The sequence below is a fragment of the Callionymus lyra genome, chromosome 10 (genome assembly GCF_982586985.1).
Source record: "Callionymus lyra chromosome 10, fCalLyr1.hap1.1, whole genome shotgun sequence".
NCBI lineage: Eukaryota > Metazoa > Chordata > Actinopteri > Syngnathiformes > Callionymidae > Callionymus > Callionymus lyra.
In genome coordinates, this window is record NC_141827.1 from 20075102 (window position 1) to 20098256 (window position 23155).

The 23155-nt window shown below is 35.7% G+C and overlaps 2 protein-coding genes across 2 annotated transcripts; both read right to left on the reverse strand.

Annotated features, from left to right (window-relative positions):
- Positions 1 to 444: 444 nt before the first annotated feature.
- On the reverse strand, positions 445 to 8213 carry LOC148070905 (sodium- and chloride-dependent neutral and basic amino acid transporter B(0+)-like). Its single transcript, XM_087801121.1, has 15 exons — positions 8132 to 8213; positions 7129 to 7276; positions 6933 to 7064; positions 6711 to 6869; positions 4512 to 4587; positions 4302 to 4434; positions 4039 to 4179; positions 2815 to 2950; positions 2660 to 2752; positions 2462 to 2587; positions 2269 to 2387; positions 2102 to 2201; positions 1327 to 1436; positions 622 to 789; positions 445 to 561 (listed from the first exon to the last, which is right to left on the reverse strand). Exons 1-15 carry the CDS (start codon positions 8186 to 8188, stop codon positions 445 to 447), a joined length of 1815 nt encoding a protein of 604 aa, XP_087657247.1. The 5' UTR covers positions 8189 to 8213.
- Positions 8214 to 12585: 4372 nt separating this feature from the next.
- On the reverse strand, positions 12586 to 20677 carry LOC148070906 (sodium- and chloride-dependent neutral and basic amino acid transporter B(0+)-like). The gene is made up of 14 exons (XM_087800058.1): positions 20608 to 20677; positions 20331 to 20475; positions 20133 to 20264; positions 17644 to 17805; positions 17473 to 17584; positions 17277 to 17409; positions 15892 to 16032; positions 15447 to 15582; positions 14717 to 14935; positions 14531 to 14649; positions 14373 to 14472; positions 13355 to 13464; positions 13108 to 13275; positions 12586 to 13020 (listed from the first exon to the last, which is right to left on the reverse strand). Exons 1-14 carry the CDS (start codon positions 20671 to 20673, stop codon positions 12865 to 12867), a joined length of 1899 nt encoding a protein of 632 aa, XP_087656184.1. The 5' UTR covers positions 20674 to 20677; the 3' UTR covers positions 12586 to 12864.
- Between the last annotated feature and the right edge of the window lie 2478 nt (positions 20678 to 23155).

Consider the following 23155-nt stretch of genomic DNA (forward strand, 5'->3'; position numbering starts at 1 on the left):
TTTAAAATTTGAAAGTCTTTGGAACTAGTATTTTTTAAGAAGTTCTTTATTCCCCTCGCGGGACTAATAAGGGATTCTAAAAAAAAAAAAAAAGGGATTCTATAGTCATACTATAAGACTATAAGACTATAATGTAAAATAGAAACTTTTCTTTTATCTGTTTTATTACTCTTTCATTCAGATCAACAAAAACTACAATGAGGTGAAACATGTTTTATTGATGTAATAAATAAGGTCATGTTAAATATTGTTAATACACAAACACAAGCCATTTACAAAAGTGACACATAAAAAAACATCCAGGCGAAGTTCCTGAAGGTCAGGCAAAAATGGCAAATAATGTTAAAAACTACAACTAAGAATTATTCAAGTTAAGTTTATTTTATCCTGTAGCTTACAGTACATTTAGTTGTGCGTCTCATCACAGTGAACAGCACCAGGAGTTCACTGTAAAGTGATTTCCTCCGTTCTCTGGCTGACATCTGCAGAGTAGCGCTCCCCTCTGTGGATCTCCAGGTAGGGGCGCCAGTCTTCAGAGGGAGTGCAAGTCGACTGGAGACGCTGCAAATAAAAATGTGGCGTAATTGATGAAATAATGATTTTCTAAACGATGATGCAAACCTTCCAGAGGCTTCCTTCTGCTCTCAGCAGCCTGAACACGGCAACAAGAGGGATCCAGATGAAAACGAAGGCCAATATGCACCAGCCCAGAGCTAAACCCCACTCCGGGTACTCCACTGTCCCGTAGGTCAGCGGCTGGTAGGAGACCAAGGAACAGACAAAGATGACCTGCGTGGAAAAGTCATCGTCAATGCTTTCTCGTTGGTTATTTCCCACAGGAAGTCGTTCACCTTCACCTATCTTCATCATCCACACTGTCTCTACACGTGTTTAGCCTCCCTATCTTTGTCTCCATGGCAACATAGCTCATCATCATTCTTTTCTTCCATTTATTTCACTTTCTACTGAACCACATGATCTCCAATACGGTTTAGTTTAGACAATGCTGGGTCTTTGTAAACATAATTATTGAAAAAAAAGGGTGAGAACGAATTACCATAAAAAAAAACATGATGTGTTGGAAAATTGGCTCATTTATTGATAATGGTTTTCTATATAACATCTGGATTTAAAAAGGTTTTATTTCATTTGTTGCTGAATTTATGCTCAGAAAAAAAGTAGTTCTATTATCTCTATTACTTCCTACAGATTTAGCTTCATAATAATCTCCAGTATTTTAGTGTAATGTACCTTTCATATTACAGTACTAATACCAGACTATTCACAATATTTATATCACTTCCCATACGAGGAGTTGAGACGTACCAAGACCACACAGGGGGTGATTACGAACCAACACGTTTTCCAGAAGAGCCAAAAGTAAAAGCTCCTCTTGCCGATCATCATCTCGATGTCCTTGATGATGCGATTCACTCCTGGATATGACAAAATAACGATGCAAAAGTATTTATTTCATATTTTTTTTATACCATACACTTTCAACCCATTTCAATTGTGATATTTCTTTATCTATGTTGAAACAGATGTCCTTATTGTGTTTTGGCATTTTAATACAATTTCAAAAAACAAGTACATGATGTACAAGAGGATTTAATAATTTCTACTAAATGTATGAGATATAACATGTTTCACCTCTGTTGCACTTTGATTTCAGGATTTTTACTCTAGTAAGTTTGTACATGTACAACTTCCTTGGTACTAGACAATCTGTGTCAGCAATGTGTGAAGGACGACCTTTTATAGGACCAGCTCTTTGCATCTTTGAATATTAACATTTTTAATGGGATAGAGGTCTGTAGGAAGACTCCTAACAAGCCTTTAGAGTGGGAATGGTAAGTGTGTGTTTAAAAAGGGGGGGTTTATGTTCATTTTTTATTGAAACCATTTCAAAACATAGAGTTTTGCTCAGAAAAAAGCAATATGCAGTGTCCCATAGGGATCAAATGTAATTTTTTTAAACTTTTAAATCACAGTAAGAAGTCTTTGACGAGACCTTTGATGCTCTTCATGTTTCAATTGTTAAAGAATGTCCTGCGTGTGCATATCGGGGCGACATGAAAAACAATGGCTTGTCTTTTACCATAAATGTAGATCAACCCAATGATCTCCACAAGGACCAGAACCAAGATGGACCAGCTCGCCACAATGTTGTCCAGTAGCGTCACCCAGTAAATCCCTGCCTTTAGTAGACACAGACATTTACTCACTCTTACTCATTCAAAGACTAGAGTTTGGAGGACGACTCACTTGGGTCACACACGGCAGACCCAGCAGGAAGATGATCACACACACTCCCACGCAGAGCAAACCCCTTCGAGGAGAGAGGACTTCAGGGAAGGCGTCGGTCAGAGACGTTATGACCGTCTCTGTGAAGAAAACATGTTTCTTTTGAACGATCACGTGACATTAAAAACACACATGAAGACGACACTGAACTCACCTAAAATCGTGAACACGGTGTCAATTCCGAGAGTGAAGAGCATGAAGAAGAACAGAACGGCCCACAGAGGAGAAACGGGGAGTTTAGAAAGAGTGTCTGGGTAGGCGATGAATGCCAGTCCAAAACCTGCTCGAGAAAGAGCGAAAACATCAGAAAATGTTTGTTTTTTTAAATCTGCTTCTATATAAGTCACATAACCTTCTGTCACGACGGCTTCAATGGGCAGGTCGTAGACGTGAGCCATGTGACCCATGACTGAGAATATAGCAAAGCCAGCGAACACACTGGTGCCTGCAGGGGCAGAGAAACAAGGATGTTTATGGAAATATAATTAAAAAAAATGGATTTCCTACCATGGTTAGCCAAGCACACAAGCAGAGCATCTATGAAGATGTTGTTATGGAAGTTGTTGTAGGAGGCAAGAGTCATCCCTCCTCCCATCCCAACGGAGATCGAGTAGAATGTCTGAGTCGCAGCATCCTGCCACACCTGAGAGACATCAGACCTTCAGATCATGTTAAGCCAGTGATCATGTTGACAACAAACAGATTGTCAATTCGGTAGTTACTCCAAACAAAGGAGGACTTCATATCATGTTTTGTTTTAAAGGGCCAATAAAGGTAAGGTAAGGTAAAACTTTATTGATCCCTCAGGATCAGACCAGAACACAGAATGAGAAAACACACATTTATGCAACAAAAAACAAATAGCAAGTTATGTAATGCAATCAAAAGAAGATAGAATTCTGAAATACAGATATCAAAAAGTAGGATCAAGCCATGTCACTATATTGTATTGTATATATATCTAATTTCACAAGCATTTCTTGTAATATTCTTGATATATTTAAATAAATGTTATGCAGAAACAGGAAGTTATCTTTAAAATAGACATTTTAATAACTTATAATAATGTATTTAAATTAAGGTGTTAAATTATTAAGTGACTAACTTTTAGCATTACTATTTTTTCGATGAGCAGTTTTGTGAATTTCCACTAACTTCAAGATGTCAGCCAGAATACTGGAAAATGTGGCCCCTGGACTAAATATAGTCAAGATTTCTGCCCCAAAACTAACTTACGGAAACATGACTTACACACAAAGTAAAAAAGAGAATTGCCTTAGTGGAAACTTATTTCTACGTTGATAGAAACAGACTTGCTTTTTCCACTTAACCACAAAAATACAAAACATTTTTTTGTACTTTCCTTGATTGTCAATAAAGCTGTTTCTCATTCTTATATTCGATTATGTTCTAAGACAGTAGCTCTCAACTAGTGTAGACTTTATTCAGTTAGTGTAAGTACATTTACAAAGTTATTGACACTCGGTCACCGAAGCAATGTTTGTGTGGGTCCAGCTATTTGGAGCAGTTCACTGACAAGTCAGTAAGTGAACCAATGGGTCGCTTCCTTTGTTATAAGGTCCACCTGTTGAGTCTGAATGCTAGAAAATATCCTTGGATTCAAAGATCCAATGTTGGTTTGGTTAAAATGTGGTTCATAACAGACGTGGGTAGAGACCTATCATAACATTTACAACAAGTCATTATCATGAAGGCGAACATTATCATTACCTGTATTTCAGAAAGTTTTGTCAAGTTGGATTTTGATCCCATGTAATAGTCTATTCCATTTCCAGCGCCCTCTAGTGTCACTCCCCTGATCAACAGGATCAGAACCACTACGTACGGCAGAGTCGTTGTGACGTAAACGACCTGAGAAACAAGAGGAACATAGTTCAGTTAAAAGAAGTTTATCAGCTCAACCTTCCCTGTCCATCAGAATTATTGTCAATATAAGTTGCTCCGCCATGTCTAGATAGTTACCGCAAACTCACTTTTCCTGACGACTTGATGCCTTTGAAGAGCGAAGCAGCTGCAATAACAGTGGCGAGCAGCAGACACAGAGCCAAGTGCCAAACCACCGGTCCGGGTTCGCCAAGACCGGCCGACCTTTGCAGCACCACGTTGCTGAGAAGACAAGAGAGTTGGTTACGTTTACCTGAAACAAGTGTGTGTTTGCTGCCACGTGGTTTAATGAGTCTCACTCCCAGTACTGCTCAGTCAGTGTTTGGACCGGGCCTGAGGCGTGAGAGGAGTTGTAGGTCTGAGTCTGGTTTGTCTCTGAAAATAGAAGACGACAGGTCAGGTGGTGCTGCATTTTCTTATCAAATCTGATAAGCAGGTGGAGAATCAAATGATGGAGTCAGAGATGAAGTTTCCATGATTATTGTGTCCATTTGATGAGCTCTTGGGAATTTCACAGTGAGTCCAATATCTGTAAAATAATCTTTTAATTAAATTAATACGAATAAGATAATGTCATTATGAGTAAAAACATGCCATCCCAGAATGCTTACTTCTTCTGGCTAATACAAAGAGGCTATTTCTACAGGGGATATCGCTGTCACGTTGTATAAACAAAGCGGGCATTATTAGAGCTTCCTGGAGAAGGAGTGAAGCCATTATTATGTCTTAATGGCTCTCGTAACCTCTCCTTCGCCAAGATTTCAAATGGGAGAGAACTTTATTAACTTTAAAACATGGTCATGCTGAGGGACTTACTGAGAAATACTTCAACATTTGAAACATATGCATGAGTCAGGAGAGTTGGGTTTTCACATTAGTTGACCTTTAACTTCTTATTTCAAATTATTAGGTTCTTTTTTGTGACAGGAAAACATGCATTGTTTTGAATTAACTTTATACATTATGTTATGTCAGGGGATGGTCTATGATAGTGTGTCCATCCTATTTGTTTTGTTTGTCTAGTGCATGCTTTTCTAAATGCTAGTTATTCACTTTTATATCTCATATCGATTCGCTGAAAAGCAGTGATGCTGACATATTTTAAGCTGTTTTGCCTCCGGTGAAACGGTTGATCCTGAACTTTATCAACCTTGTACTTTCAGAGAAGACATCGGTCACCTCAGGCATTTTGAATTAGGCTTCCGTTTTAAATTGATTTGTGTGTCTGCCCCTGAAGGAAGTCAACGTCAAGTTTTGTCGACGCTCCTCAAATGAAAGTAAAATATATGTCTCAGGTCAGAGAGCGTACAGCCTAAGAGGCAGGACACAAACAAATCTATCAAAAGCACCGAGTGCGTCAGATGTGCAGACGTTTGTCTGGGCTTGATAACAAGGGTGCTCAGAGAATCAGCAGAGGAGAGACGCTTTCATCGAGGAGATGGTGAGGGTGATGTGAAGAATATTACCAAATGAAAATGAAAAAGGAACAAAGGAGCTTCTGTTCTTATCTAAACTCAAGTGTATATGAGAGCTTTAAGAAATGAAGCAGAGATGTTGCCAAGTATATAGTATAGTTGTGTAGTATAGTATTATAATAGCATAGTAGGATAGCATTGTATAGGGAATAATAGCATAGAATGGTATAGTTGTGAATAGCAAAGTACATGGTGAAGTATAGCAAAACATAATCTAGCATAACATAGTATAGTGTAGTATATAAAAACATGATATGTATAATATGACATGGCATAGCACAGGGAAGTATAGTACTGCAAATGATTGCATCACACAGTATGACATTTAGTAAAATACAACATACTGTAGTATAGCATAACATAATGATAGCATTATATATTAAAGTAGAGTTGTAGTTGTGTATATCATAACATAGCACAGTGGAGTATAGCATAACATTGTATAGTGAAAGATAGCATAACATACATTGTGAAGTTAAGTATTGCATAGCATTTGAAGGTAAGTAGAATGTAATGTTTAAATAAAGATAAACTTTATAAATCCCTATGGAGATCTTCCTATATTATAGTGTAGTATATAATAAAATTGTATATTACAGTTCTGTATAGTAAAACATTGCAAAGTAATGTATAGTGTGGCATTGGGAAGTATAATATAACATAGTATAGTGACTTTTAGCATAGCATAGAATAGTGAAGTATGGCAACGTATAGCATTAAATAATATTATGTATTATAGTATGACAAACTATAGTATAGAAAAACCTAGTAAAGCATTACATAAAATAATATAGCAAAGACTAAAATAGTGTATTAGAGCATAACGTGGTGTAGCGTACCATAGCATAACATAGTATAGTACAGTACAGCATAACATAGTTTGCTGTAGTATAGCTCAGCATTGCTGTATGGAGTTGTATTGGGCCTTAAATTAGTGGTGAAGCATATTTTCTTGTTTCTCATGCTCCCAGTGACTCACCTGAAGGTGCACGGAAGGCACATGATTCACCCGAGTCCACTCACCTGACGGTTCCGTGCAGTTACTGTCGGCCCAGACGTAGCAGGCCGACCACGGCAGAGGAAACTGGAAGGAGGCGAACATGTAGTACAGACTGTAGGCGATGATGGTGTTGTAGTAGATTCCAATTATGCAGTTTATCACAACGGTGGCGATGCCGATGCCTGGTGAGGACAGACCACCGGTTGATGATGATGATGATGATTCTGATGATAAATCAGACTCACCTTGCAAAAGAGGAACCGCTCTCCACACGTTGATCGGACCTTGGCTGCAGAACTGGCCGAGAGCGCTCTCCAGAAAATACATGGGTAGTCCACAGATGACCAACGTCAAAAAGTACGGTATGAGAAAAGCACCTGATGGGAGACGAGAGCTGCTCAATCAAATCTCGGATTAAAACTAACCAAGCAAAACATTTACCGCCGCCATTTTTGTAAGCCAAAAAAGGAAATCTCCAGATATTTCCCAGGCCAATGGCAAAACCGATGATAGAGAGGAGGTATTCTGTCTTGTTTGTCCAGTTCCCACGTGTGGTATTCTCATCTCCTGCGTGTTTCTTCTCCTGAGGCTGTTTAATTGGGAAACAGGTTACACGTTTACTTCTTGACAAACACACACAAACAGCAGTCAGAGAACATTGCATCACACATTAAGATATGGTAAAGATCAAGAAAAATAAAGGATAAAGTGGGTTCTTACAAATGTTAATGACTGCACTAAGAATGAAGAGAACACAGAACAACAAGCCTGGAAATCTCTTGTTAATCATAGCATTTATTTTATTTTGTGTTATTTTTTATTTTTTTTATAAAGGTGAAATATTTATTTTAAAAAGTGGATGAAGTGGTATCCTGCAAACCTACAATGTATGTGCACAATATATATTAAATATCAAAACACTAATTTATCATTGCAACATTCTATACAAATACTTCAGTCCAAATATATTTAATAAAGCTATGTAGTAGCTTTTAATTGTCATCCAATATCACAATAATAATTGTACTATTTAACAAATCTAATTATCTAGATAAAGACAAATGAATCACCACAAACCTTTTTTTTAATTGTTGTTTCAATCTGTTATATCTTGAGCGTATAAAAAAATCCATCTACATTTGATTACATTGATTATGTTTTGGTATAAGTATTAACATTCAATTCACATGTTAATAACATTTATTGTCAATAGAATACATAAGTTGTGCCAAAAGAGACTTTCCCATCACGTTAATGCTTGTAATTTTAACCATATTACTTGTTTAAAAAGGGGGAGGAGCTTGGTTGAAGGTCAGGTGTATGTTGTTCTAAAGTCAGACATTGAGAGTATATCTGTGTATAAATATTAGAGTGTTATTAAGGACAATAATACGTATATAAATATTATATGCAAATAATAAAGTGAAGATATCTCCAGTCTTACCTTGTATTCATTAGAGTAAAGCGTTTTGCAAAGGCTGCCGATGCTATTTTTCCACATGTTGTTTCCGCAGGTGACGGAGCTCCGTGACTCACCTGTTGAAAATTGTAAATGGTGTAAATAAGACAAGGTGACTTTAGTAGGTCATGTGTGTTGAAATGTAATCGCTCATGTCTTCTAAAGCAGCAATTATTATTTTTGGAAAGAAGCTGCTTCGCAACATATAGGAAAAAAAACCATCCTCTGTGGGGCGGGGCTCCTGTGTGCCTTTAGCGAGGGTGTGTCTGTGATTCATCAGTTGCTCAGTCATTGACTATTCTAGTGCACTTTTCTTTTTCAATGAGAAAAACATGAGATCATTTATACATTTTTATATATATATATATAGATACAGTATATATACATCCATATATAGAGGAAGGGGTAGAGAGAAGAGAGGAGGTCCAGGCAGAGTAATGGTAATAGCCACAGGGAGCTGAAATAATTGAAATGATCCTTTATTGATACGTGTTAAATATGGTTTATATTCGTAGGGAGAGCTATCGAGTCATTTTCGAACCCCTTACAATTAACAAAACGGGCTAAAATCATATTTATAATGTGATACATGTAATCTAAATTGGACAAATTTGAATTTCAATTGGGGTCTTCTTTCAACCCATGGACTCATTGTCCTTGACCTGATCCAGTTGCCCCCCCCCCCCAAAAAAAAACCTTCACTGAGACATCATTTTGGGATCTAGATTTACACATATATTTCTCTATTATACAATACTGTATATGCCAGTTACCAGTACATTGTTCAAATAATGAACATGAATCCAGGTAGACAATACAATTATTAAATTATGAAACAAAGAAACAAAACCAAAAAAAGATTACATAGCTTTTTATTAGAATAAGCCAGAACTATTTCAATATAGATAGATCAATACTTTATAAAACCCCCAGAGGAGAAATTATTTTGACCAGCAGCAATAACACATCCATCCATAAAAAAAACATGTAAAAACTATCAAATAAATACATAAAAAACATATAAAAAGACATAAATAGTTCAGAAGTTGTCAACAAAAGTAGAAAGTGCATGTTAAGCATGAGGGAGAGATGTGTTTTAACAGCTAAATAGAAATCATTTTTGTCCTAAAAGCTAATAAATAAAAGGAGTCTCACTTGAAAAAACATATATTTCTTCTCTAGCCAGAGGGAGAAGTTTTTCAGCAAACATGAAGTGTTGGAGCTCAGGTCTAATGTTTGTTTTGAAGGAAAATTGGCAACAACAGGCGGTTTAAAGAATGTTTTTAAGACTTATTAGCCATATTATTGAAGAATTGTTTTCTCAAAAAAAAATGACGATGGATGCTTAATTTACTAAAGGAAATGTTTAACTTATCTTCCATAATGTCAATAAACATGTCACTAATGAAACTATTTGGAACTAAATCAAATTAATTTCTCCTCAAAATCTGAGGTTGTAGTAGTCATGGTCGTTGTGTTGATGATAGTTACAGGGAATTTACTGCATTTCAGATCCAACCATTTGAATTCTGATCATCTGTTAATGAACATTTGATCGTGTAGAACTTCAAAGCAAGTTTTTTCTCTCATAACTAACAAAATAATGATAAATAGTTTGGTGAAAAAAAATTAACCAAAGCAGCGACATTTTGTTAGCTTAGCATCACTAGCATTACTGCTTGAATTGTTCGATTATCCTATAGTGAGTGGAAACACAATGAAGTAAGCTCTATTTTTGTTTTCTTTTACTATGTGGTAGTTTAGTTTTCATACAGTTTATGTTCTTTAATTTTGATGCCATTGATCAGTTTAGTTGAAGCCTCTAGTCAAGGTTTCAACTCACATATGGTATGGTTCAATATGTGCACAGTATTGAATTTTACAGTAATAATAGCAAAGGTTTTGAAAAGGGTTAAAACACTGAATTTGCCTCTGTGTGTTTTTTTTTTGGACTTCTTAAATCATCATGGAATACATTCTCGGAAATCACCCTGAACCTTACCTTTAAACTCAAGCAACAGTTTCAGAAGTGTGTTATTGTAATAAGACCAAAAATATTGTAACAAGTCAAAAACACTCGGAGGTTGTAGATGGTTTGTGGAGTTGAGGATTTGAAGAGGATAGAGGAGACTAGGGAGGATCAAGATTAAAATTGGGGGAACATGGAGAAAATGAAAAAGAAAGGAAACTCAAGCATAATACAAAAGTACAAGGTGGATGTTTTTGCTTCTTATTAAACTTGAGACCTAATGCGTTATCTGACCAAGTAACAGTCATTCGACGACTGTTACTTGGTCAGATAACGCATTAGGTCCCAAAACACACATGTATTTTACATTTAGGTCAAATATGAACTGAAATATGAAGTGATTCTATTTAATATCAACTTTTTGTGATGTAAACGTTTTAGCTTTTTCTAGATTTTTGTCACACCACATTATATCTGAACTTTGACATCTTACACCATTTTTAGAGACTTTGATTTTTTTTTTACATTTTTCCCTTTATTGATACTCCAAAAGGGTAACATTGTTTTGTGTTCACACGGTCAACCTGGACTTCAAATTTGTTTCTGCGTCATTTTTTAAATATATTTAAAGTTAAGCTTAAATTCATTTTGGAGCTTTTTTTCTACTTTTACAATTGAAAAAGGTTTTTACCAGATTTTTGAGTTATTAATTAATCATATTTATCATATTTTCACCCGTTTTTTGGTTGAATAAACATGATTTAAGAACAATAAAGGGTAGTGTTGTCATTTTTTATGAAGTTGTATGAATTCAAATTTAGCAAGTGCAAGTAATGCTTCTGTTAATCTTCAGATTATAGTTTCTAGAATCTAGAATGAGCTGAACTCGGCTATGACGTAATTCCCAGCTCCATGTTCTGATTTCCATGGTAACTAGATCGCACCAAATGGACTCAAAATATAGTCACACTTGACATATCAATTGTGCTGCATATTAAAGTGTTAAGTTGATTTGTGGTGAAAAGTTTAAAAATGAAAAGAAGTGCACGCAGCCACCTACACACACACACACACACACACATACACATGCATACACAAACCAGACAGCACACGCAGCCCTGTGACAGAAAACCTCTAGGATCACAGGATCTTCGGCAAATTTGAACAGTTACATTTGCAAACAAGAAACCCCTGGTACCAGACCCTCTCTCGTGTGATCGTTCTGGTCCGACAGGTTTGCTTCACCATGGTTGGGAGACGTCATGGTCCAGTTGAATCAATGAAACCTGCAATCTCAAGTACAATCCGAGAAAACTTTGAAATGAACTCAGGCTGAAATGGGTCGTCATAGTAAGACTCTTCAAAACACTTCCTCTTTGGATCATTAATTGTTCGACTGAACCTTTTTTTTGGCTTCATCATATTACTTTATTTTATTTCATGCATTGACATTTTAATATAATCACCAATGCTGTAGGGACAGGGAAAAAAACTCCTGATAATACTGAAAAACTTAACTAAATACATTTTATAAATAAAATAATATAATTGGAAATTATGTTAAAGTACAATAATACAGAGCCTGAGCTGATGTGTAAGTCTGGATCAGATCACTGATGTAAGGAGGAGCCTGACCATGAATAGATCTGAATTTTAAAATTGATCCTCAATTAAACTGGCAGCCAGTGAAGAGTTTTAAGGATCAGGGAAATGTGAGTTCTTCTACTAGAGCAGCTTCAGAATTCTCGCTGCAGAGTTTTGTATTAGGCGACACAGCTCCTTCTTGTTTAGACACCAAAACAAACTGTTACAAAAGTCCAAAGAAAAAACCCAAACACATAGATAACAAGCTCCAAATGGTGTCGTGACATCATTTTCCCAGGTTTACGTTTAGAGATTTTCCTCATTTATAGGAGTGCCACAATTATGTAAAAATAAAGTGTTTGGAAAAAGAGATAGGGTAAAAGAAGCAACAATGTATATTGAAATATGTTTAAAGGTCTATAAATACACTCCAATAAATGGCTATGGGGAAATAAATACACACATAAATGTTTATATAAATAAGATATTCCGTACAGGAGGACCCCATATGTTTTTTGGTTGTTTTTATTTATTTATTTTTATTTGTTTGTTTTAATATCTACATTATCTACGATATCATAACTGTATTCCCAATTCTATGTGACAAAAGAGACAATCATATGTCATGTAACAAATTATCAAAAGCTTACATATCATTCCATGATTAATTTAATAATTCAGCCACAAAAAAGTCTGCTTTTTCTTCATGACGCTGCCATATAAATGGAAACAGCATTAAAGTTTTGATACTTTTATTGCAAACTCTTATCTACTTTTTGACTCATAAAAATAGTTTCATACAATTGTGATTAAAAGTGTACATCGTTTGATCACATAACATAAAATAAACATCTGTCAAACATTCTGAACACAATAATGAGGTAAAAAAAATAATCACAAGGTTGTGTTAGTGGAGTTTGTTCATCCGGCCCAGTGTTTTACTTTTTAGTCCATTTTCTGTGCAAACCCCGGATTTATTTAAAAATATGAGAAGTAGGGAAAAGCTGAGATGTTTTCAGAGCTGCTGATTTACCCAGTGGGCTCTGTAAGAAAGAGCCTAACTAAATAAAACACTTTATCAGTTGTGCAGTAGAAAGTGACTTAAAAATACTAGTAAATGTATAGTACAGGTGTTTTCTTAATGAAGCAGCTTCAGCCTCCCTGTTCAAAACCTGGAAGATATTACAGACAGATCAGTCTGAGAGGTGTCACTGTTCTCGTTGTTTCTTCTCCGACACACTTCCTTTGAGTACTCTTCACCACGATGGATGTCTAGATAAGGATGCCAGTCCTCAGAGGGAGAGCACAGCAACTTCAGGCGCTGCAAATAGAAACAGTAGCACAAGGACATGAATATTGGGGATCGCTCGTCTCAACAAATGGACGATTGTTTGATATAGAAACTTACAGTCCATAGATTTCCTTTGACTTTAAACATGTTGTAAACCAAGACCAGAGGAATCCAGAGGAGGATGAAAGCGATCATGCACCAGCCCAAAGCCAGACCCCATGCTGGGAACTGGACTGAGCCGTAGGAAGGGGGCGTGAAGGTCAGGATGGACCAGACCAGGATCACCTGCAGTCCAGGTCACACATCGTCAGTTAAAGTCTTACTTTCTTGACAGGAACTAGTAGGCAGTAGGAGGTCAACGTACCACTATGATGCAAGGACTGAAGACGAACCAACACATTCTCCACCACAACCAGAAGAGGAAACTCTTGTGACCCAGCATCATCTCCATGTCTCTAATGAAGCGGTTTCCTCCTGCAACCAGACGTCTCTTTTATCCAGAGGAGGAGCAAGTGGTTGAATAGGTTTATTCATCTTTAATGCCTTGTTTAACTACTTAAAGTGATACTTCACCCAGAACTCAAACTTCACTCATTTTCTACTCACCCTCATGTCGACTAAGGGTTGGGATTATTTTGAGCAAAATTGATTATAATAAACTACTGTTATTTGTAATTGTAGTAGTATTACTATTTTTTGTGCCAAGTTTATACCAGGCACATTTTTAAGTAAAGGTAGCCATACAGCAAAGAGATTAAGAAGGAATTAATTTCTGAATCTGGATATTATGCCTTGTAAATCACAAAAAGAAAAAGAAAACTGTAAAAACATCCATGGTCCTTTAATAGAGCCTTGTGGAACCCCATTTCTAATGACCTAAGACCATCCACAAATGCAATAGACTGAGATGTTTTAATGGATTAACCCCTTCTTCTATTTGAATGCCACTGTTTGCTCTTGTAAACAAAAAAATGCATTTTTTAATTTTAAAATTAAATTTTATCCCTTTGTCAAGGTGACCTCCCTGGCTTTCAGAAATACATATGCAGTGGTAGGGGTTGTACGCCTTGACCCAAAGACAAAACAAGGGATACCACAAACACATTTGCTTTCAGGCTTCTGGGTCAGCTTGCCCAGATAAATAACACAAAACATTTATGAATAATCGTCTGTACTGCTGTGTCTAATTGGAAAAACTATTTCAATAAAGTTCTACCTAACATAACCTAACCCAACAAGGGTTATGTCGACCTTCTAGTAGGACTGGGATCTACTCTGTATCTCCTCAAAAATAATTTAAAAAAAGAGCAATACATTTCAATAAAATAAAAAAATATAATACTGTCATAAAGGGTTAAAACACAATCAAGAATAGACATTACCGTAGATGTAAATGACACCGATGAGCTCCAGGAGAACGATAATAAGCAGCACCCATGCGGCCACAAACTGGTCAATGAGAGTCACCCAGTAGATCCCAGCCTATGAGACAAGTTGTTACTCAAGCTACTGTCAGAATGAAGCAACACAAGTTACTCACCTGTGTGACGCAGGGTAAACCCAGCAAAAACAGGAATCCGCTGGTCGTGATACTCAACATGGCGCGCTTGGATTTAAAGATTTTGGGGCAAAAATCAATCAGGCAAGTGGTCATCACCTCTGGAGGTAGAGAAGACAAAATGGTAATTAAAAATAGTTATTTTTACACGGTGACAAACCCACTCACCTATCCCTGCGAACTGAGAGTCCAGGCCAACGGTCAGCAGCATGAAGAAGAAGAGGACGGACCACAGAGGCGAGATGGGCAACTTGGAAAGAGCATCGGGATAAGCGATGAAGGCCAAACCGAACCCGTCCTTCACCACACTTCCGATCGGCATTTGGTATACGAACGCCATGTGACCCAGAATGGAAAATATAGCAAACCCAGCCATCACGCTAGTGCCTGGAGACAACACAAAACATAATCATTTTGATTTGGAAAATAATCTTGTATATAAAGAGTTTTGAAACATGTTCTTTTACAACATGTGTCAGCTATTATTGAACATAATTTCATTGAAATGCAGCAACAGGATAGTTTTTTTTCCCACTTTAATTCAGACTGCACAAAACTTTTTAAAGGTCTTGAGATTATGAATTACATGTGTTTGTATTTTGGATTATTTATGACTGGGTTTGCTTTTGGCGGTGTGTGTATATTTGTGTTAAATATTATTAAGATTTATACCTGCGCATATCCTCATGAGATGTTGACTCTCACCTCTGAGTGACATCTATGCTCCTGACTGACACCAGGTTATGTGTGCATGAGTCATGAGGATCTCATTACCATTCATATATATTGTAATGTCTGCGTCAACAAACTCTGTTGTGGGAGAAGCTTTATTCTTCATCATGTCGGTTGTGAGGTCAAAATGGATTCAACAAACTGTTGACGAGACTCTGTCACCTACCGGCGTTGGTCAGCGTGACCACCAAGGCATCTTTAAAGAAGTTGTTGTGGAAGTTGTTGTAGGAAGAGAGTGTCATGACTCCTCCCCAGCCAATAGACAGAGAGTAGAAGGTTTGAGTGGCAGCATCTTGCCAAACCTACAGAACAGCACAGAAAATCAAGTTAATAAGCTGTAGTTTTTATTTTGTTTTTGTTTGCCTGCTTGCATTTAAAATCTAAAACAAGATACAAACACAAAATGAAAGCATAATATTTGATTTTGGTTATGATTTAATAAAAACATCTATAAGGTAAGGTAAGGTAAGGTAAAACTTTATTGATCCCTCAGGAGGTCTCCTTCGGGAAATTGTTTCTTTTTTTTTTTTTAATTAGCGTTTTTTTATTAGTGTTATTGCTTTTTCTTCTGCAATATCTAACTTTTGACTCCCAAACAATTCAAGTTTTACCTCGGCTTCACCAAGTTTAGTCAAGTTTGACTTTGAGCCGATGTAGAACTCTATTCCGTCTGCAGCGCCCTCTAGCGTCACACCGCGGATCAGCAGGATCAGAATCACCACGTAAGGGAACGTCGCAGTGAAATAAACAACCTGGTGAGAGAGAAAAGGAAACACATTTGTAAATCGTAATTCACTTATTCATGATTCCTAAAATGTTATAAGAACTGTACTATTATGGATTTCACTTGAAAAAAAAAAATAGATTAATGTTGACTTTGTCCTTGAGCTGGAAAAGCTTAAAACGATTTAATCATTTTCCTAAAATATTCTGAGTTTATTTTTCAATTACAGAATACGATTTTGTTTTTTTGCTTAGGTTTAATTTATTGCAGTGTCATCACCTCAGGACAGGAAACACGGTACAAAAATCTTAGCTATGCGTGCATCAACATTAGAGCAGAAAAACAACTGCTCACTGTTGAACTCATCAATACTGTATTAAGGTAAAGACTGATATCTTTCTCGATGTATTGGTATATCTTAAATTATCATGCAAATGTTAACTAGCCAGAAAGTTTAAACAATATTAACTGCTTATTTGTAACCTAAAAAAAAATGTTGATTTCACATCTGGACACTTGCATCACCACTTAAGTTGTCTTGACTTGTGGTTCTCAACTTCCTTAAGGGCCCTTAATATTCCTTGCAATGACCAGCCGGGACACAAACCAGAAAGAATTTTGGAGTTTTGAACGACTCAACTGTGCATTCGGCGCCAATGTTAATTTAGAGCAAGACAAATATAGACTTTTTGAATTAGTATTGTAATTTCTATTGACCCCTTTTTTTGTGAGAGTAGCTTGAAATGTTTTTTTCTTCTATTTTCTATTTTGTAAAATAACATAAATCCAATGATTTCTATATTTGAAAGGATGTTTTTTTGTTTTCTCAATAATTAAATATCAATATATAATATTTTCAGTTTGATATTTCCCCAATAAAGAGCTACATGATTTAATTTTCAGCCAATTATGTGACAATGCAGAAGAAGCATGTAATCCTTTGGCATTGTTTGGTGGCTCTTTATACCAACATTTTCATATTGAATTCAAAATGCTATACATTTAAAAATATTGAACTTTGAAAATAGAAAAATCAAAATAGTCAAAATATCGAGATGTATGTGTAAAGGGAAAAAAGATTATTCTGGAAATGCTTTTTTAATTATAAAAAAAAAGATTAAATGTACAAATAAGTGAGTTCAAATATGTAAAAACTTAAAAGAAAAACATTCAATATTAGGATGGCACAGAAATACTTCCATAGTATTGTGTCATAGTTTATATTCTGCTAACGTAAGTCAGTGAAACATAAATGACAAAAATAAAACTCACTTTCCCTGAAGACTTGATGCCCTTGATGAGTGCAGCGGCACAGATCACAGTGCTCAAGAGCAAACACAGAGCAAGGTGCCAGACAACAGGCCCGGTTTCAGACAAACCGCTGGACCTCTGCAGGGCCACAACACTGCAGAAGAGAGACATTAACTGTAACTTATAACTTCTTTTTGAACAGCTGACGCTGACTTACTCCCAGTACTCCTCGCTGGGACTCGGACTGGTACTGGTCACGACCTGAGGGCAGGATGTGAAGTTCTCTTGAGTCAGGTTTGACACCAAAACTCCACTGACGTTACAGTAAACTGAAAGAGAGACGACAAAATGACCCGATGAACGGTCAGCAGGGGGGGGCGTGACTCACCGGCCGGGGTCACGCTGCAGTTGCGGTCAGGCCAGGCGCTGCAGCTGGACCAGGGAAGCGGAGACTGGAAGGAGGCGAACATGTAGAAGAGGCTGTAGGCGATGATGACGTTGTAGTAGATGCTCACGATGAGAGTCACCATCACCGACGCCAAACCAACACCTGCCGGCGTAGGTCAAACATAGTTAATACAACACGGAAATACATATTTATAATCTTATTTAATAGTAGTACTCACTGGAGAATAACTTTACCAAACAACATATACAGTGGTATGAAAACGTTTGGGCACCCCTGTACATTTTCATTATTTTCCTTTATAAATCATTGGTTGTTTAGATAAAAATAATTCCAGTTGAATATATATTATAGGAGACAAACACAGTGATATTTGAGAAGTGAAATAAAGTTTATATGATTTACAGTAAGTTTGGAAGAATTATTTAAACAAAATTAGGCATTTTTCATACCACTGTACAGTGGGTACGGAAAGTAATCAGACCCCTTTCGATTTTTTACTCATTGTTTTATTTAAACCATTCGCTAAAATCCTTTGGGATACCCACTGTATATCGCAAACTTTGTATACAATTTTCTTGCCATATATTTATTTATCGATATAATTTGACGCTGTTAGCATTTGAAGTATCGTTTGGAAAAGCGCTATACAAATAAAAATGACTTACTTACAATTACTTATAGCATAAGTACACACGTACAGTCGTGTTATAAAGCTCTTCTGTACAACCCATGTGTCGAACTCATTACAATAACAACAACAATTAGAATTAAATGGGAATTTAAAACTCCCTGTTAATGATAGTTTGGTAAATATCAAATTTGTTCGGCCCCTCCCACCATGGAGCTACAATATTTCGGCCCCTTGTGTCATTCAGTTTGAAATCCCTGACCAAGATAAGTAGGTAAGTAAGTAAGTAATTTATATTTATATTTAAATGTATATTTATATTTAAATGTATATTTATATTTATATTTATATTTATATTTATATTTATATTTATATTTATATTTATATTTATATTTATATTTATATTTATATTTATATTTATATTTATATTTATAGATAGATAGATAAGATAAGATAAGACGAAAGGTTGCTTTCTCTACACAGAAATACTCGATAATAATCCACAAAATCATACATGTCCCATAATTCTAAAAAAGTTAATTTTTCACCCATTTTTTGGTTATTTCTGCAATATTTAATGAGAGGTAATATACTGTCGATGTAATGCTGTCAGTTGTGAGGTCAATATTGACTCATGCAGCCACTGTTAACAGAGAATTCTGGTGGTGTCGTTCAACAGCTCCATCATCAGCTGACACACAGAGACAGACAGACAAGTCAAACATCGTCTCCAGGAAACCCAAATGCGTGTGTTGGGCTTTGAAGGTTAACTTTTGCAAAATAAACAGGAATATTCTCCTGAGACTCTGGTGAACTAGCAGTGAACCGTCTGCTCCGAACGTGATATATATTCCGCCTCCAAGCAGCTGTGGAGGTCTTCCTTCTGTCAACACCATGATAAATTCAAATAAAATTAGCCTTGTCGTGCTGTTTCTCATCTCAACTTCTTCTCATAAACTTGAGGTAGCTAACAGAGTTATTCACAAGCAAACTGTCAAGCTTTATTAACAATAACTATTTAATCAGCATTGTAAAAGCTCTGACCCAGGACCTCCTCCCATTCGAAGACCTCACTAGGGAAGTGTCCAGGAAACATTCAGACAAGAAAGCCTGTCCCACCTTATCTGGCTTCTCTCAGTGGAGGAAGGAGCAAAGGTCATACTGGATAGCTAACTCTCAAAAAGAGTCCTGAAGTAAACTTACTACACAAGGACTGGATTTTTGTTGCTTTGTTTTTAATTAAACGTTTGTGATTGATTTAAACTGATTTTTTTTTCTGAAGTTTGGATCTCTGTACACTTGAAAAATAAAAAAGGAGTGGTTTAATTAAATGTTAGATATCATTTAAATTATTATTTTTAATCAAACCAAACTTCAGCTCAACTTTCAGCGCCATGCTTTAAAGGTATATAGGGGGTTATATATATATACAGTATATACTGTATATATATATATATATATATTTGTCTAAAAAATATATATTTGTCTTTAACGTCTAAAGTTTGCTGAAGGTAGTCAAAAATAACCAAATAACCCAGTCATCATGCAAATCAGTGACTAAACTGTTTACCAAACTTGTTCACTTGTTCGTTCACTTTTCTGGATCCTTTCATAGATTTTGTTAGCAAAATACCTTAGTTGATGAGAGATATTGTTCTGTTTGGGATTATCCATCAGAATCCAGAAATCATTTGAAGGATTTTTCACTGGCAAACTTGGGAAGAAATGTGACTATTAAAACCAGAATATATGTGTTGGTAACTCAACATGGTTTCAGGGTTGCCTTTGGATGTTTCTTTACTTAAATGGTGGACTCAGATTAATATAAAGTTTTGCTTACCTTGCAATATTCGCGCCGATCTCCATACATTGATCGGTCCTTGGCTACAGAACTGACCCATAGCACTTTCGAGGAAAAAAACAGGTATTCCGGCAACAACCAACATCACAAAGTACGGGATGAGAAACGCACCTGTTGGGAATCCAATGGTCAAAATAGAAGAAAAAAAGGCTTGCTTAGAATATCGACAATTCTTACCTCCTCCATTTTTATAGGCCAAATACGGAAATCTCCAGATGTTCCCGAGTCCGACTGCATAGCCGATGGTGGAGAGGAGATACTCAGTCTTATTAGACCAGTTTCCACGTTCCTGGTTCTCATCTCCTTCGTCTGCGTGTGGATCCTGCCGTGTCAAATAACGTATCAACTGTCAGTTAAACAGGTATAAAATAGGAATTATCTTCATTTAGCAAATTGAAAAATCTTTTCCTATATCTTATAGATTCAGTCCAATGCAAATGAATAAACCTCTCACCTTGTCAACGACGGCAGGATTAGCAAATATTGAATCCTTGAAACTGCTCCAGCCGTATTTCCTCATGTCCGCCACGATGACTTCACTTCGATGAGCTTCTGTCACCGTGTGTCTGGCTTAAGGATATTTGAGGAGGATGACAAGCTAACAGTCTTTTTCTAACACACCCAACCCATCGTCAAACTCCACCCCAAAACTTTACATAGGTGCACAAGGACAGGTCATATAACCTGTTTGACTTTTCTCATGCATTTATCTACTTTTTCACGTCTATTCATATACACCATAGAAACAGACCTTAACGTTATTTACAGCTTCATGTGAGAAGATGATTCATTCACTGTATTTGTTTAAGACATTTTTCATCTGAATATGTGAGTAACAATCCATAAATTCTTACAGAAAGTAACAATAACATAATTTACTTTTCATCCTGCATACAAATAAAGGGTTTTAAGTATAAATCAACAAATGTTGTTAGTTTAGAGAAGACTAAAAAAAAAGAACACTATTGGGTGTTTGTATTCCACTTCTTAGTTAAAACATTTTTTGTGAAAAACATTTTTGTTTTCGATCCATTAATCTCCCTAATTTTGGTTTGTCTCTCTTTTGTCCAGAAGTTAGTTCAACATTCACGACTCACTATTAAAGTTGCATACGCAACACAACAGGTTGGATGTTTGTTTGTGGTTGTTTTGTTGTTTACTGCGCTTACATCCAAAAACCATCAGAGTCAAGAAAACATGTTGAGATATCTCTGCTGTCAATAATTTGAATTTCTTCCTTTGTTCACTTCCTCTTTGTGGACTTGTAAGTAAGTAAGTAAGTAAGTAATTTGTATTTATATAGCGCTTTTCAAGACCAGGGTCACAAAGCTTGTGTGTTAGCTATCATGCTAAATGCTACTGAGCTAACAGCTACTAACTGAGAAACTTTAGAACTTTTATAACGGTCATTTTAGTTTAGAAGTTGGTTATTACATTTCCAACAGCTCAGAATACTAGTACTCAATTACTTCTACTAGGTTGATAATGTAACAAGGTTAAGTTCATTATTGTCATATGTAAAGGTCTTTGCAAAGGAAATAGTTAGTAAAGGATTAACACAATTACAAAACACAACTTTATTAACGATTTAAAGATACAAGAAAGAACTTCTTTAGACATTATTGGGACGATGAGTGTTTTGTTTCCACTGTGTATCAGTGTTGTTGTTGATGTGTGTGTGGAGTCTCATTAGATCAACAATAATGTGTTAAGTATAATAGATGTGATACTAACTAAACCAACCTTATTTACAAACTACAACAATGACCTTCATATAAAATGTGTTTTGACGTGCGGGAGGTTTATGATCGCTTTGATCACTGACGCTGCACATTCCTTCTAGCGATCTAGAATTATTTCATTTTTTCCTAAAATTTTTGATAGAAAACCTTGATTTAAATTATTTAAATCACCAGAATTTTAAAATTACCTTTTTACTGAAGGTTTATAATAAATGTGTGCATCAACAACACATCTTTATACTTTATTTAATTTACAATAAATATGAATAAGATACAAGAAGGCGATCTATTCATTTATATGAGATTAACATTGTTTGTTGAACAAACCAATTCCTGTGTGTGTTAGTTTAAGTGTCATTATAAGAGGAATAATAATGGTTTGATATTAAGCATCACAAGTTGCATGTTGTTGGAAGAATAATTCAATAATATGCTATTTTCCACATTTTATAATTGACTTTATTCATGAATCTCACGTCAATAAGTTCTTAAAATGTTATTATAAAGCTACTGGTTCAGTTAATAGTTTGTCATATCTTCCAACCACTTTTAAAGTTGTCTTTTGTCAATGAATAAACTTGCACAAAACACTCGCTGATCACTATAAAACTTAAATACTTAAATCACAGAGCTAATATTGTTCTTTTGTCAGTACTAACCCTCCAGTTAAGAGAAGAAAAGTAAACATCACAAACAGGTAAAAGGTTTATTCAAGACCAAGATGAGCTAAATAACAACTACATTTGACTATTGAAGGAAAAATTATTTTAATATTTCCAAAAAGGTCAACAGTAGTTGCTGAACAAGCGCTAACTAGAATCATCGCTTTCGTTTTCTCTATCCATAGTCACATAATCACACAATAATCAAATGCTTTTCCATGGCTGTGTTCACAAGAATACACAAATATTAATACCCAATCTTTTATTAAACATCCTCCTGGTTTACCTATCATTGAATGCCAAAAAACTATTCAATAATGTACTACACTTGTATTTCCCAAAAAAATAAAATAAAATAAAATAAAATAAAATAAATAAATACACGTATTATAGTGATCACATTTCAATAATTCCTTAATTTATATTTCAATATAACCTTTCTGATTCTTTTTTTTTTTCGTGGTATTTCAGATATGGAATAAACACTCTCTTCCTGGTTTAAAAGAAAGTTCTTGAGAATTATAAAACTGTTTTACAACTTCCTTGATTAATAAAATATGAAATGTTTTTTATTATTATTTTTTGAGGGAAAAATGTA

Coding starts and splice junctions, on each gene's coding strand:
- LOC148070905 (XM_087801121.1), bottom strand. CDS start 8,188: ATGTGGAAAAATAGCATCGGCAGCCTTTGCAAAACGCTTTACTCTAAT. Junction 6,870..6,932: donor AGCGGTTCCTCTTTTGCAAG/GTGAGTCTGATT, acceptor TGTCCTCACCAG/GCATCGGCATCGCCACCGTT. Junction 2,753..2,814: donor TGTGTGCTTGGCTAACCATG/GTAGGAAATCCA, acceptor CTGCCCCTGCAG/GCACCAGTGTGTTCGCTGGC.
- LOC148070906 (XM_087800058.1), bottom strand. CDS start 20,673: ATGAGGAAATACGGCTGGAGCAGTTTCAAGGATTCAATATTTGCTAAT. Junction 13,465..14,372: donor CGGTGTCATTTACATCTACG/GTAATGTCTATT, acceptor GTCTGGTTGCAG/GAGGAAACCGCTTCATTAGA. Junction 13,276..13,354: donor TCAGTCCTTGCATCATAGTG/GTACGTTGACCT, acceptor CCTGGACTGCAG/GTGATCCTGGTCTGGTCCAT.